The sequence below is a fragment of the Euprymna scolopes genome, chromosome 32 (assembly GCF_053919585.1).
Source record: "Euprymna scolopes isolate OS-2025 chromosome 32, ASM5391958v1, whole genome shotgun sequence".
In the NCBI taxonomy this organism is placed as follows: Eukaryota; Metazoa; Mollusca; class Cephalopoda; order Sepiida; family Sepiolidae; genus Euprymna; species Euprymna scolopes.
This window is the reverse complement of record NC_136513.1, coordinates 95,345,454-95,357,757: the sequence shown is the minus strand read 5'-3', so window position 1 is coordinate 95,357,757 and position 12,304 is coordinate 95,345,454. Positions and strand designations below refer to the sequence as shown.

Here is a 12,304-nt window from a genome sequence, read left to right as displayed (position 1 = left end):
TGGGGCAAATAAGCTGTTACCTCTGATGTCTTCATCTTCTTGGGTAAGTTGTATCGCAGCTGCATCAGAAGCATCATGTTATTAATGGCAGTGAATATACCACAATGATGGATCCATGATTAAGTCAATCTGTGAAATCAAATCAAACACATCAGATCGGGATTTACTGAAAGTACTACATTTGCCCAAACGTAGAGGTTCTTGGACGAATCTGTTAGGCAGAATGTTCATCCTCCTTGATAAACGACTGTCGTCGTAGCATGAATGTTTCAAAATGCAGGAAGGAAAACTTGAGATCAAGTGATTAGACAAGACCACACAGTTGGTCCGCTGAACTATAAGAACTGGAAAGTGAACTTGTGTAACATCAGAAAACGACTCCCCCTCCCCCAACCCTGAACAATGGAAAAGTGACATTGAATGAAAATTAAAAGAATGCGATAGTTTGCATGTGTTGATCTCCAAGATTATAACTCAAAGAATCTTTGCATACTTTCTATGTTATTTAGTGCTTTACCAAAACTGAGGGAAAGAAGCATAAAGACATGGTCAGAGATAAGTTATTTCATTGGGATGTTAAGTTTTAACACCCCAATGAATGCATTGACGATGATACTTACGGGCTTTAAAGGCGAACCATTAAAAGATATATCTGCCTTACTTAAAAAATGATAGTTTTATTTTTGGTGTCTTTAAACCCCACCCACTGTTTTTGCTGGTGAGGAGACTGTTTTATAAAATCAAATGATAAAATTATTGTCCAAGACGTATTGTCTGTCTCAATAAAAACATCGTTTCCGAAACGATCGTACAATTTATTGATTTTGTTTGTTCTTCCTTGTGAAACCGATTTTTAATTTTTAATTTTCAATCATCTTACTCAATATTAAAATAGCTCTAGGATATCTATGCCTATCGAGCTTATTATATATCTACATTACAATGAACACTGTTTTCATTTAAGTGTATTAATGCATTTACTAATACATTAAAATAAACTCTGCTCTTTAGACTGTTGTTCTAATCCCCTTAAAATAATATATATATATATTATGATGATGATAAATACTATCATCACCACTACACAGAGGTGATCGTGACTAAGCGATTAATGACACTGACTGACCAGTTCAAATCCAGTCCATTCCACTGAAGCACTTTCACTTAGGGATGTTGGCAACCTTCATGTAGTTGCTCCTTAAGTACCCAACATCTTTCTAGAAAATAATTTTACTAGAAAGATATCAGGGAAACGAATGCCAATACTAATCATTCAAAATGAATAATGCGCAACAAGAAGTGCCATCAATCTTTTGAAAGGAAAGCTAACATTGCTTCGGATCTGATCAATCCGGTTCAGCACTTTGGAGGCTTACCACAAGATCTCTTTTTATTTTGAATTTCTTTATTGAATGTTTGAAAGATTGTTTTATCAATACAAATTTAAAAAAAAAAAACTTCAATTTATTATATAATTGATATTTTTCTTAAATGATAGATGTAAAGTGATTGTGGTCAGTTGAAAGAGCTTTCCTAAGACGAAGTTTGAACAACATTGGTTTGTAGCCAATGTTGACGATGATTATGATGCCAAATCATTCTATTGAACTGTTGTCTCTGTCACATGACTTATGTTATTTATTTCTGGGTCCATCTTTTTCACTAATATTTTTTTTTCTATCCTGATCCCCCCCCCTCCCACTCCTGCCAAGGATGGAACAAAGATTGTTTTTTTTTAATCATTTTTATTGATATTATTTTTGATACAATTTTTTTTGTTTTCAGGAATTTATGATAGGCAAGACAGCTGCTATGTATGTTGGCTCCTATCACAGCTTATACCATTTCAAGTATCATCTTTATGAACGATGTTTAGCAAAGGTAAGGCAAACGATTGTAAAAACGTGCTTAAATGCACACCAGGAATTCTCTTCACTTTTATGACTTATTTCGTTGTTGATGTACCAGACTATAAAAAGTATATCTGGCTCAGTGTGTATAAATAATATGTATATTAGCCTTAGTTTTTTTTTTTTTTTTTTTTTTTTTAATATTTCGGGGGAGGGGGAGTCACATAAGTAGTAATAAATGTGCCGTTACTGCGTTGTTCAAAATATGTATTCCATAATTCATAATTAATTCATCAATTTACCGCCATACATATTATTTTCACTTGAACTTTTATGCACAAAAAATACGAGTAAGATTTTCCTTTGAATATGAGGGAGAGAAAAAAAAATATATATATATATATATATATATATATATATATATACACTAGATTACCCATGACCCGTTGGGTCAGTATGTTATATTACTATGGAATTAATGTATGAGCGTGACACTTGTGATGTAAAAAAAATATTGTTTTGTGACATAACAGAAACATTTATTTATTAAAATGAAAAAAGAATAGAGATAGATTTCTATGAGTCGTTCTGTCTATAATTATTTATTTTTGAAAAAAAAAAACTTAGTCATTGAATTATAAGTGGTTTGCCATACTTATAGGTAAATGTGCACTGAACAGATAGCCATAATACTTAGTTAAATTCAAATTTTGATATCTTTTAATTTAAACGTGAAAAAAACAAAACAATTGGGATGCTGAAAACGTACACAGTAAAACAATATGTTTTATTGTTGCATTGATTATTTATTTGTAATGCAAATAAAAAAAAACATTTTCGGCTTTATTTATGCTGATAGTGTAGAAGAAAATATATAAATGTTTTTTATGAAAGGTCTATTAAAAAATGGAAAATAAAATTAAAAAAAAAAAAATAAGCGGTGGGTAAATCGCCGTTGTAAAATGCTCTTATGGTTGTCAACAGGTTAAAGTAGATTTATTTGTAAGAAAATTGCGTTAAAATAACTTAAATATAATACGGAAATGAACGATGTAAAAAAAAATGCTGAAAGTATTAACAATTGTTTATTTGGATAATTTAAACACAAAAAATAAAAAATTATAATGCTGAAAACATACATAGTAAAACAATATGTTTGATTGTCGCGTTGATTATTTGTTTGGAGGTGTGTGTTGAGCAAATAGAAAAAAAGAAAGTTGTAGTAGGCAGGCAGGCTTGGACCCGTGACACGAAGGCGGAAAAGAAAGTGGAGGTGTGTGTAGGGATGTTAGTTGAGCAAAAGAAAAAAAGGGAAATTGTGCGCGCAAAAAAAATAAGAGTAGTAAGCAGGCTCAAATGCAGCAGAGGAAAAAGAGGTGAAAAAAAACAAACAAACTATCTTATCGATGAGCCTACCGTGGTTGTGATTTCACGGGCGGTTGAAATAATGCCTTTTATGCAACGTCGTTTATGCAAGCCTTGAATGACTTGCAAAAAATGTCAGCGAAAAAAGCAACTCCTCCCTATACAAAAGTGCCCAGTTGAGGGTGAAGGAATTAATGTTTTTGGCCAATTTTTCAATATTTGTTGTCCTAGGGTCAAGATTCAAAATGATACCGATCTCATGAAAGTCCGTCACCTCTGACAAAAGTTTTTGCGAGACATGCAAACATTCAGACATACATTTAAACAGACATGTGAGATTTATATTATAGACTAGCGAGGGGTACCCGGCGTTGCCCGGGTGTTTGGAGGTGTGTGTGTGTGGTTTTGGGTAAATCAAAACTGGGGGGGGGGTGTAAAATAATTTAAAAAAATGTTTTGGTAGATAAGTATGAGGATCGAACCCAAATCCTTGAGGCAAAGTTGTAAATTAAAGTGTGAAAAAAAAAAAACCGTGCGTCGTTAACCATTGCGCCACCGCGAGATGCTAACTGAAACATGTTTGAATTTATTTAATTACTTAGCAGGTGCACGTTTTAATGACTTAATAAAGTCAACTTTTGACTGTGGGGTAGCATTTCATTTAGTGCTGGAATGCTTCCCCCCCCCCCCCCCAAAGACGTTGGGGGTAGGGGAAACATTATAGAAAAAGGCCTAACACGATTTACATGTGATATAAAAAGTTTTCAGAAGTTGTTAGGCGACTGACCGCTTCTCTGAAAAAAGCCTTTTTGGACACAAAAAGCGAACATACATTTTCGCTTTTATATATAGATTAGGTACAAGATTCTCACCTAAACTAATTGACTGATCATTAATTTATGGAACACAACTACTAGATGTAAGGGAACCAAGTGTGAACTACATTTAGTTTAATTTAATTCAATTTTATGCAAAGCTGGATGTAAGTTGTTTAGTGAAACTTCATATATACACCATATATATATATATATATAAGTTTTATAAAACTTTAACAATAGGTATGAGACATCAATAAGTAGTTTCTTTGGAGTATTATAAAAGATTTTTAGTAGCAGCAATATGCGTAAAATCTTCCATTTAAAAAGTCAAAAATATTAGGTTGGCATTGAATTTGATTGTCACCAATTAAGCAAAATTCCTTGAATTTCATTTTCTTATGACCTCTTAAGTTTAGGCATTAAATTTTAGACATTTTCTCAAATCATATAATGGATTTTTATCAAACTTGAATTCAGTATTCTAGACACAAGGTTTAATAGCATTTATTTTTGTCTTCATAATAGGACATAGAAGTAGTGCAAAACATGTGGTATTCAACTTTAATTATAACATCCATGTGTATGTTGGCGAAAAGATTGCAAAACATAAATGCATAATCTTATTTTAATATTATAAAACAAATTTAAAGTAAATATTTTTTTTTCGTAAAATGATTTTTTTAATTAATTTTTTTTTAACAGGTGAATCTTATAAAAGAAAGTGGGAATTCGTTGGGAAATAGCGAAATCATCAACCATTGTCTTCAGAACCGAGCTTGGGTTCTCAAAGTGAGTATCATTCTCTTCTTATGCAATTTATATAAAAATGGTTCTTATTTAGCTTTTAACTTAATTTTTAAAAGATACAGAGAAATCTTACCATTCATAGAAAAAATATATTATTTCAAAAATCATGTGAATTGATCAAAATTTGCGATTTTTAGCAATCAACAAGTTTTAATTATTTTGAGTACAAATAAAATCTCTATAGTCGAATTGAGTTGTTGCCCTTGAATTTCAACACATTTTAAAACATGGCAATTCCTGGTTCCCTTGTAATAAAATTTGATTTTTTTTTAGCTAAAAAAAATTACTTGATCAATTTGCGATTTTTGGAATATGACATCTTTATTCTGTGATGGGTACATGTACATCATAAAGATTTGTCTGTATTTTTTTATTTATTTATTTTTTTTTTTTTAAAGTCAAATTCAAAATAAGACCAAAAAATATCCTCATTCAACATTGCATGAACTTCGTAAAAACATTTTGTTTTGCAATAAAAACCAATCATTCATTTGAGAATGATTCTGTCTTTTAAAGAAAAGAATTTATTTCCAACAATAAAAGAATCTTCATACAACTTGTCATTTGTTTGCATTCACTAATTAGTCTGGGATTATCTGAACATTATTTTGGATTAGATTTGGCTTATACAATTTCGATGCTGGCCATGGTGTCCATTATGTGCTGTTACTAAGGGATTTTCATTCCAAACAAAATCACAACTTTTAAAACAAGTAATTTTGTTTTATTTTGTGAAGTTAAAGAAGTATCCCGGTTTCCCTGCCAAACGATAGACTTGTAATAAAAAAAAATAATAGAATTTGTTTGAACTTAATGCAAAATGACAGCCGACTACGTTCGGCTCAAAGGTCATCTGCTTATTTCTGTTTTGTTCTAAAAACCTTAACTGCCACTTTGAATGGAGGACACATGTTGAATGTAGTACACACACACATTCTAATTAGCAATGGATCTGAAAAACTGATATTTGATTCTGACTAGCTATTTATTCCTTTTTATCCTTGCTGCATTTTTATCACCATAAAAAGATAAGTCCTTTTAATTTTTTTTCAAAAGTAATTAGTCCAACCATGATTTTTATTTCAATGGTAAAAAATATAAATTTAATGGTAAAAAATATAAATTATCTCCCTTACATTTTGAGCTATTTTTTTACTACATCTTAGTGATTTACGTTTAATTTAAAAAAAATTTTTTGTTAAATTTATTGACTTCCGTATCTTTTCAAAATATTTTTGTTTATTTTTACAGCTTTTTGACAATTAGATAAAAATGAGTTATCTCTCCTTTAAATTTGGAGCTCTCCTCTCTCCATTCATGATTTACACAGTTTTAATGTTTTTGTTTTTACATTTATTGATTTATGTAATTTTTTTTCTAAAATATTTCTGTTTATTTTCACAGCTTTTTGAAGATTTGAAGACTTTGCTGGAAAAACGATGAAAGCATTCAGTTTTGTGAATAACGGACATGTATAAAGTTTCCATCCTCAGAGAAAATATAGATTTGTATCCCATTTCTGAAGACCCTCAGGTCTCAGATTTGGGACATAAAAGAAAGAACTGTGGCCAAATTGCTGCTCTGAACTGCTGCTTCTCCTTCCAAATTCTGAAAGATTCTTCTTCTTCCCCCTCCGATTTAATCACATACTCCTTTTCTCCCTCTTATTCCGCCGTCCCCCCTTCACCACCACCCCTTCAAATTCGATGCCGCATAAAGATTATCCTTGAACTTCTGTGGTTGCAAGTTTATGTCAAGCATATAAACTTACAACCTTATCTTTAAAATTTAAATGAAAGGAATATATATATATATATATATATATATATATATATATATATATATATATATATATATATACTAATGTTACTACTATTGCTGCTACTACACTTATTACTGCTAAAACCGCTACTGTTCATGTTTTTTTTGTTTTGTTTCTTTTTTTTTTTTTACTTAAAAACAAAAAAAAATTAGTTTTTCTCTTATTAGAGAAATCAAAATTTTATTCATTGGATAAAAAAAATGAAAAATACAGAAGAAATAGAATTTTCTTGAAGAGCCAAAATCAATTCCGATTCATTTGAGGAAAAAAAAAAAATTGATGTCAATTTTGGGACTTTGTGGAATTTTGGTTCATAAAGTTTAAAAAAAGTATAAAAAAAATGAGTCAATGAAGATTTTAAACCCAGATGAAAATTATGTTGATTCAATCTGACTTTTTATCATTTTTCTAAGTTGTAAATGTAACAATTCTCATTCTAAAAAAAATCATTTTATTTTTCTGCTTTTTGAAAAAAATGGAGAAAGAGTAAAAAGCAGCAAAAAAAAACTTTCCACTTCATTTTTTTTTTTTTTCTTTGTTAAAAAAAGAAGAAGAAAAAAATGTTTTTCCATTATTTTTACAGCAAGGTTTTTAATCCTTCAAATTCACTTGGATTTCTCCTCGTATGTAACGATTCTCCTAAAAAAAAACACATTTCATTAATTTTTCCCATTTTAGAAAAATGTTCAGAGTAAAAGGGTATTGGGGTTCTTTTCACTTTTTTTTTTTTTTTTTTTTTTTTTTTTGTTAAAACAAAACAATGGGTTTTCCATTATTTGGCAGAAAATGACAAGATTTTCAATCATCTTCACTTGAATTACTCGCAGCGCATCTCAAAACCGAAAGACCATACAGCTAGTAATTCCTGATAATTTTATAACACATTTTAATCAAAGAATTTTTCTCATAATTTTATTTTTTGGTTTTTATTTTATTTGTAGAAATTGTTTTTGTTTTTTTTTTTCAATTTTCTAGAGTTTAAAAAAAAAAAAAAAAATTCTTTTTTTTTTTTTTTTTTTTTTTCTTCTCTCTCTTTCTGGAGATACTGTAATTAAATTTTCCCTAATTTTAAACATACATACAAATTTTAAAATTGTTTTATTTGCATGTGGATGAATCATAAACTCTGTGTTTACAAATGAAACATGAAGTTGGTCTGGTGCAAACCAAAGAAATTTCAGTTCATGCTTTAGTTATTCAAAAAGCTTGATAAAATATTTCGATATTACTTCAACATGGGAAGGGGGGGGCATCTTTTTTCTAGATTTTCTGAAATATTTTTTTTGAAATGTCGTCAGATTAATTCAAGAATAATGTTTAAAATTAACAATTGTGCTACTTCAATAGGACGACTTCCATCAGGCCCACATATTTCAGGTTTGATTTATAGAGAAAAAAACGGAAATGGCTGAAGCAGTTTACGAATTAAAATATGCAAAAGAAAAAAGAATGTAAAAAGGCAGATAACAAAGCATTACGTTAGGGTTAAAAAAGTTTAACCCCTAAAAAAAAAAAATAAATAAAATTTCATTAAAAAAAAAAGTGGATTTACTTATTGAGGTGTTTAAGGTACAGTCAACAGATCAACTTTTTAAATTTGGTTGTTTTTATGCCAAAAACAATATTACGTACTTACTTGTCATGTCAAAAATTGTAATATATCCAAAAATTATGAAAAAGCAAGTAGAAATTTAATTTTAGTTAAAAGTGATTTTCACAGAAAATTGGGTAAAATCACATTTTTCTTAGTCGACAATAGGAATCTATATACAGGGGACATAACTCCAAAAGGAATATTTTAGATTACGTGTGTCATGGCTGCAATATTAGTTGTGTAAAGCAATAGACTTTTGTTTTACTAAAAACACAATAATAGTTGTTCTATTTGATGATTTTTCGTAATTTTTGGATATATTACTACTTGCGACCTGACAATCGAGTATGTAATATTGTTTTTACTTAAAACGATATATTAAAAAAATCGATTTGTCAACTATTTCTTAACAAGCACCCTTATTGATTTGAAGAAAATTATTAAACTCATTAATATTGAGGAGCAGTGGTGGTGAGGTCATTTGATCATAACCTTAAATGAGGGTAAAAATGAAAACATTGTTACATTTAAATGTTATCAACTAACTGTTCAACAACCGTTTCACCATTTTCAGTCTGTAAAATCGCAATCGGAAATATTCAGGTCAATATGGATTATCTCCTACAAAAATAGCAACACTTTTTTAAAATTAAAAGGTTATTTAAAATTTCAAATATTTTTATTTCACACCTATGTACTGCATAAAAAAGATAGTTTTAAATTTATTGAAAAAATATGAGGAATGACATCTACAAACAGATCTGCAGTTTATTTTGGTTTTTAATTTTATTCATTGCATCGTTTTCCTTCCTGGAATTATCTAAATCGTTAAGCGGGGAGTGGATTGTATATCATGAAAATCACGTTTTACACAACTTCAAACAAATCTGAACTTTTTTATGGGAGAGAAAGAAACTAAAGCGTTTCTTTTAGCATGTAGCTTATCGTTTTCAAATTTCAGATTTTCTTTTGGATTTTTTTTTTCTTTTAAGTGAATATCCTAAATTATGACAGCATCCAAACTACCAGGTGTGTAAACTTTTTTTTTTTTTTTCCCCCCTTCAGTTTTTAATCCTGATATTAACACCAAGAAATTTAAAATAAAAGGATCAATGAACTGAAGTTGTCTTTTTTCTTTAATCAAACTTTTGGATTATCAAAATGATGAGAGAGAGTGTGTGTGTGTGTGTGTGTGTGTGTGTGTGTGTGTGTATATATATATATATATATATATATATATATATATATATATATATATATATAAATTTTTTTTTATTTTTTAAAGTCACATAAAACAAGTCTGAAATTTCAACAAATAACTGAAAAATACCCAAACTCATTTATATAAGAAAATAAAATCTTTCCCTCCCCTCAAAAAAAGTTTAATTTGTCATCACCAAACAGCTGTTTCGTCTGCCTAAAATCATTGTTACTTTTTGTTAATTTGTGATCTGACTTAGGATAGAACAATTCTGTTTTAAGAAATTTTGGATGATCTTATAGAATCAGTATTGATTGGGGGGGGGGGGCTTGTTTTAATTTTGGAGCGAGCAAGGAAGAATCCAAGATCATGTTTCTTTTGTTCTGAAATTAGCAAAGATTAATTATGATTTTGTGCAGCAAAACAACTGCCTTGCAATAAGGAGTCAAATGTTTTTATTTTCTTCTTATATATAAACATTAGAAATGGTCTATTGTGGATCAATGTTTTGATGTTAACATGTCTTAAGATTTGTTACCACTGAAACGTTGACTTCTTTGCATAGACTTTTTGATGTTTGCAAAATTTTATTTATGAAAGCTCTACTTTGTACTGAGCACTTTAAAGAATATTAGTTGTAAATTCATGTGATTAACATATTTGAACTTTTGCTAGGCATTATTGTAGAAAACAAAAAAATAACATACAACTTTAATCTAATAATATCTGTGACTGTTTTGTTCAATCATCCAGCAATGTTTGGATTTTTTTTTTTTTTTTTTTTTTTTTTTTTTTTTTGTGTGTCTGTAGGAGAGCTGATATATTGTTAAATATATTTTGGGAGGAAAGAAGGAAAAAAAATGTAACGATATATTAATGCTTTCTAAAAAAAAAAAGTAAAGACCTAAAAATACCAGACAGATTTGCAGTCCTATTCCAATTGTTTTTCTTATTTATTCCATGCAATATATATATATATATATACCATGTTATTTTTTTTATAAAACGTTTTGATAAGGCATAAATAGCTCTATGTATTATTGAGCACTATGATTAATTTTTGTCAACTTGCTATAAAATTGCTGGTTAGCACAATGTTATATCAAGCCTACAAAACATTTGTTTGTTAATTATTTTCTGAAGAAAAGGTCAAATTTTTTAAACTCCATGGAATAAGGGCTTTGTTTTTGAATAATAACTAATGTAAATGTTAATTTGCATAATTTAATTCTCCTCATACGCACACACACAGATTGGCTGCAACATCAATTAGTTCATAAATAATGAAAAAGAAAATGAAAACATTAAATTTATAAAACCTTTATTACTTCATATAGCCAACATTTTTTTTTTGAATGAGCTCTGTTACAGGATGTAAGATGCAATCATGATTATACACTGTTACATGTAAGTTCAAAGTTAAGCAACATTTGGCCTGGCTAGTGCTAAATGGGTGACCATTTTGGAAGTTTAGATGCTGTACATTTTCAGTATAAAATGACTGAATGATAGTTGACAAGACGTAAAACCCAATAGCAACAATAACAGGATGTGTCCAATTGCAATTCACGGAACAAGATTGAAATGGTCAAAGTAGTTTACAATTTGAAAGCTGTGAGAAAAATATAACAAGGCAAACAAGACTAAAATGTTAGGGTTAAAAAAAATATTTGAATGCTTTGTAAAACAAAATATTAGGGGTTTTTTGTTCAGAATTGCTCCTATATAAAAAAAAAAAATTAAATGAAAAATCTGTATGATTTTATGTACCCAGTATGGAATGAAAATATCATGTACCAAATATCATGTAAATTGATTAAGTGGTTTTATTTTTATAAAGAATATTTTTAAGCAATTAATGAGAAATTGTAGGCTTTACAACAAAAATATTGCAAGTTTGAATTATGCTGGGTTATCTCCCTTTTTTTCTAAATTGTTTCCAAGGTGGGATTACAAAACAGCCACTCCTTGGTCGACCATAAAGTTTGATTTTTTTTATTTCAAAAATAAAACTACTTGATCAATGTACGTAATTTTTACTGTATTTTTCTTTATTTTTTTTTAATATTGGGAATTCTGGATCAAAACTTTATTTTGGTTATTCATTAATTTGGTTCGTATCCCTATTCAACAGTTTCTGAGGAGGGTTTTATGGAACGTCATCTTAACATTAACAATTAAGAGAAGAGAGGATTCTTTTCTTTCCCTTCAAAAAATAGCTAAAATACCCATCTTTGCTGGTTTCATCAAATGTTTCCACTTTGCACATCGACTGGTAAAAATGTGTTTTTTATTAAAAATGCAATTTTTATTTTAACTCCATAAACGTTTTATCGGAAATAAAAGAACTTGTAAATTGCTTATCATAAAATGTTTGTCAAGAATTAAAGAATTTGTTGAATTATCGATTTAAGTTATTTTGTTTTACGCTGCAAGCATGACGCGTTTATTCGGCAGTCTACATGGTTGTTTATTTGTGAAGTTTAGTTTTAATTCCTTTGAATTTTATTCAACGTCAAATTTGGACGGCAAATTAAATTTACAAATCTGGAGCTTGTGATGAATGGCTATCCTGAGGATTTCAGTATTTTGATGGAGAATTCTGTCTCAGAAATTTACTTTGGTGGGTGGGATGGGGTCTTGTTCAGAATTCAATCTAATTAGATAACAAAAATACAGAACAATCTTTATGATTTACGTACCTGCCACAGAACGGTAATGTCATCTTCCAGAAGTCAGGTAAATTGGTTTTATTTATAAAATCATCAAATGTTAATGAGGAGCTGAGAATGGTGTGTCTCATTCTGCCATCTTTTATAAATAAAGGGAGACAACTTAATACAATAT

General features: G+C 29.3%; 1 protein-coding gene across 4 annotated transcripts in view; it reads left to right on the top strand.

Moving 5' to 3' along the window:
* Positions 1-6,446, top strand: part of LOC145256510 (uncharacterized) — a 223,732-nt gene extending 217,286 nt beyond the window's left edge. For all 4 annotated transcript variants that reach the window (XM_080115484.1, XM_080115482.1, XM_080115485.1 and 1 more), the window contains 3 exons: positions 1,786-1,881; positions 4,736-4,822; positions 6,245-6,446. In XM_080115484.1, the coding sequence (XP_079971610.1) occupies positions 1,786-1,881; positions 4,736-4,822; positions 6,245-6,283 (222 nt within the window). In that variant the 3' untranslated portion in view covers positions 6,284-6,446. The remainder of the gene's footprint in view (positions 1-1,785; positions 1,882-4,735; positions 4,823-6,244) is intronic.
* The last annotated feature ends 5,858 nt before the right edge of the window (positions 6,447-12,304 follow it).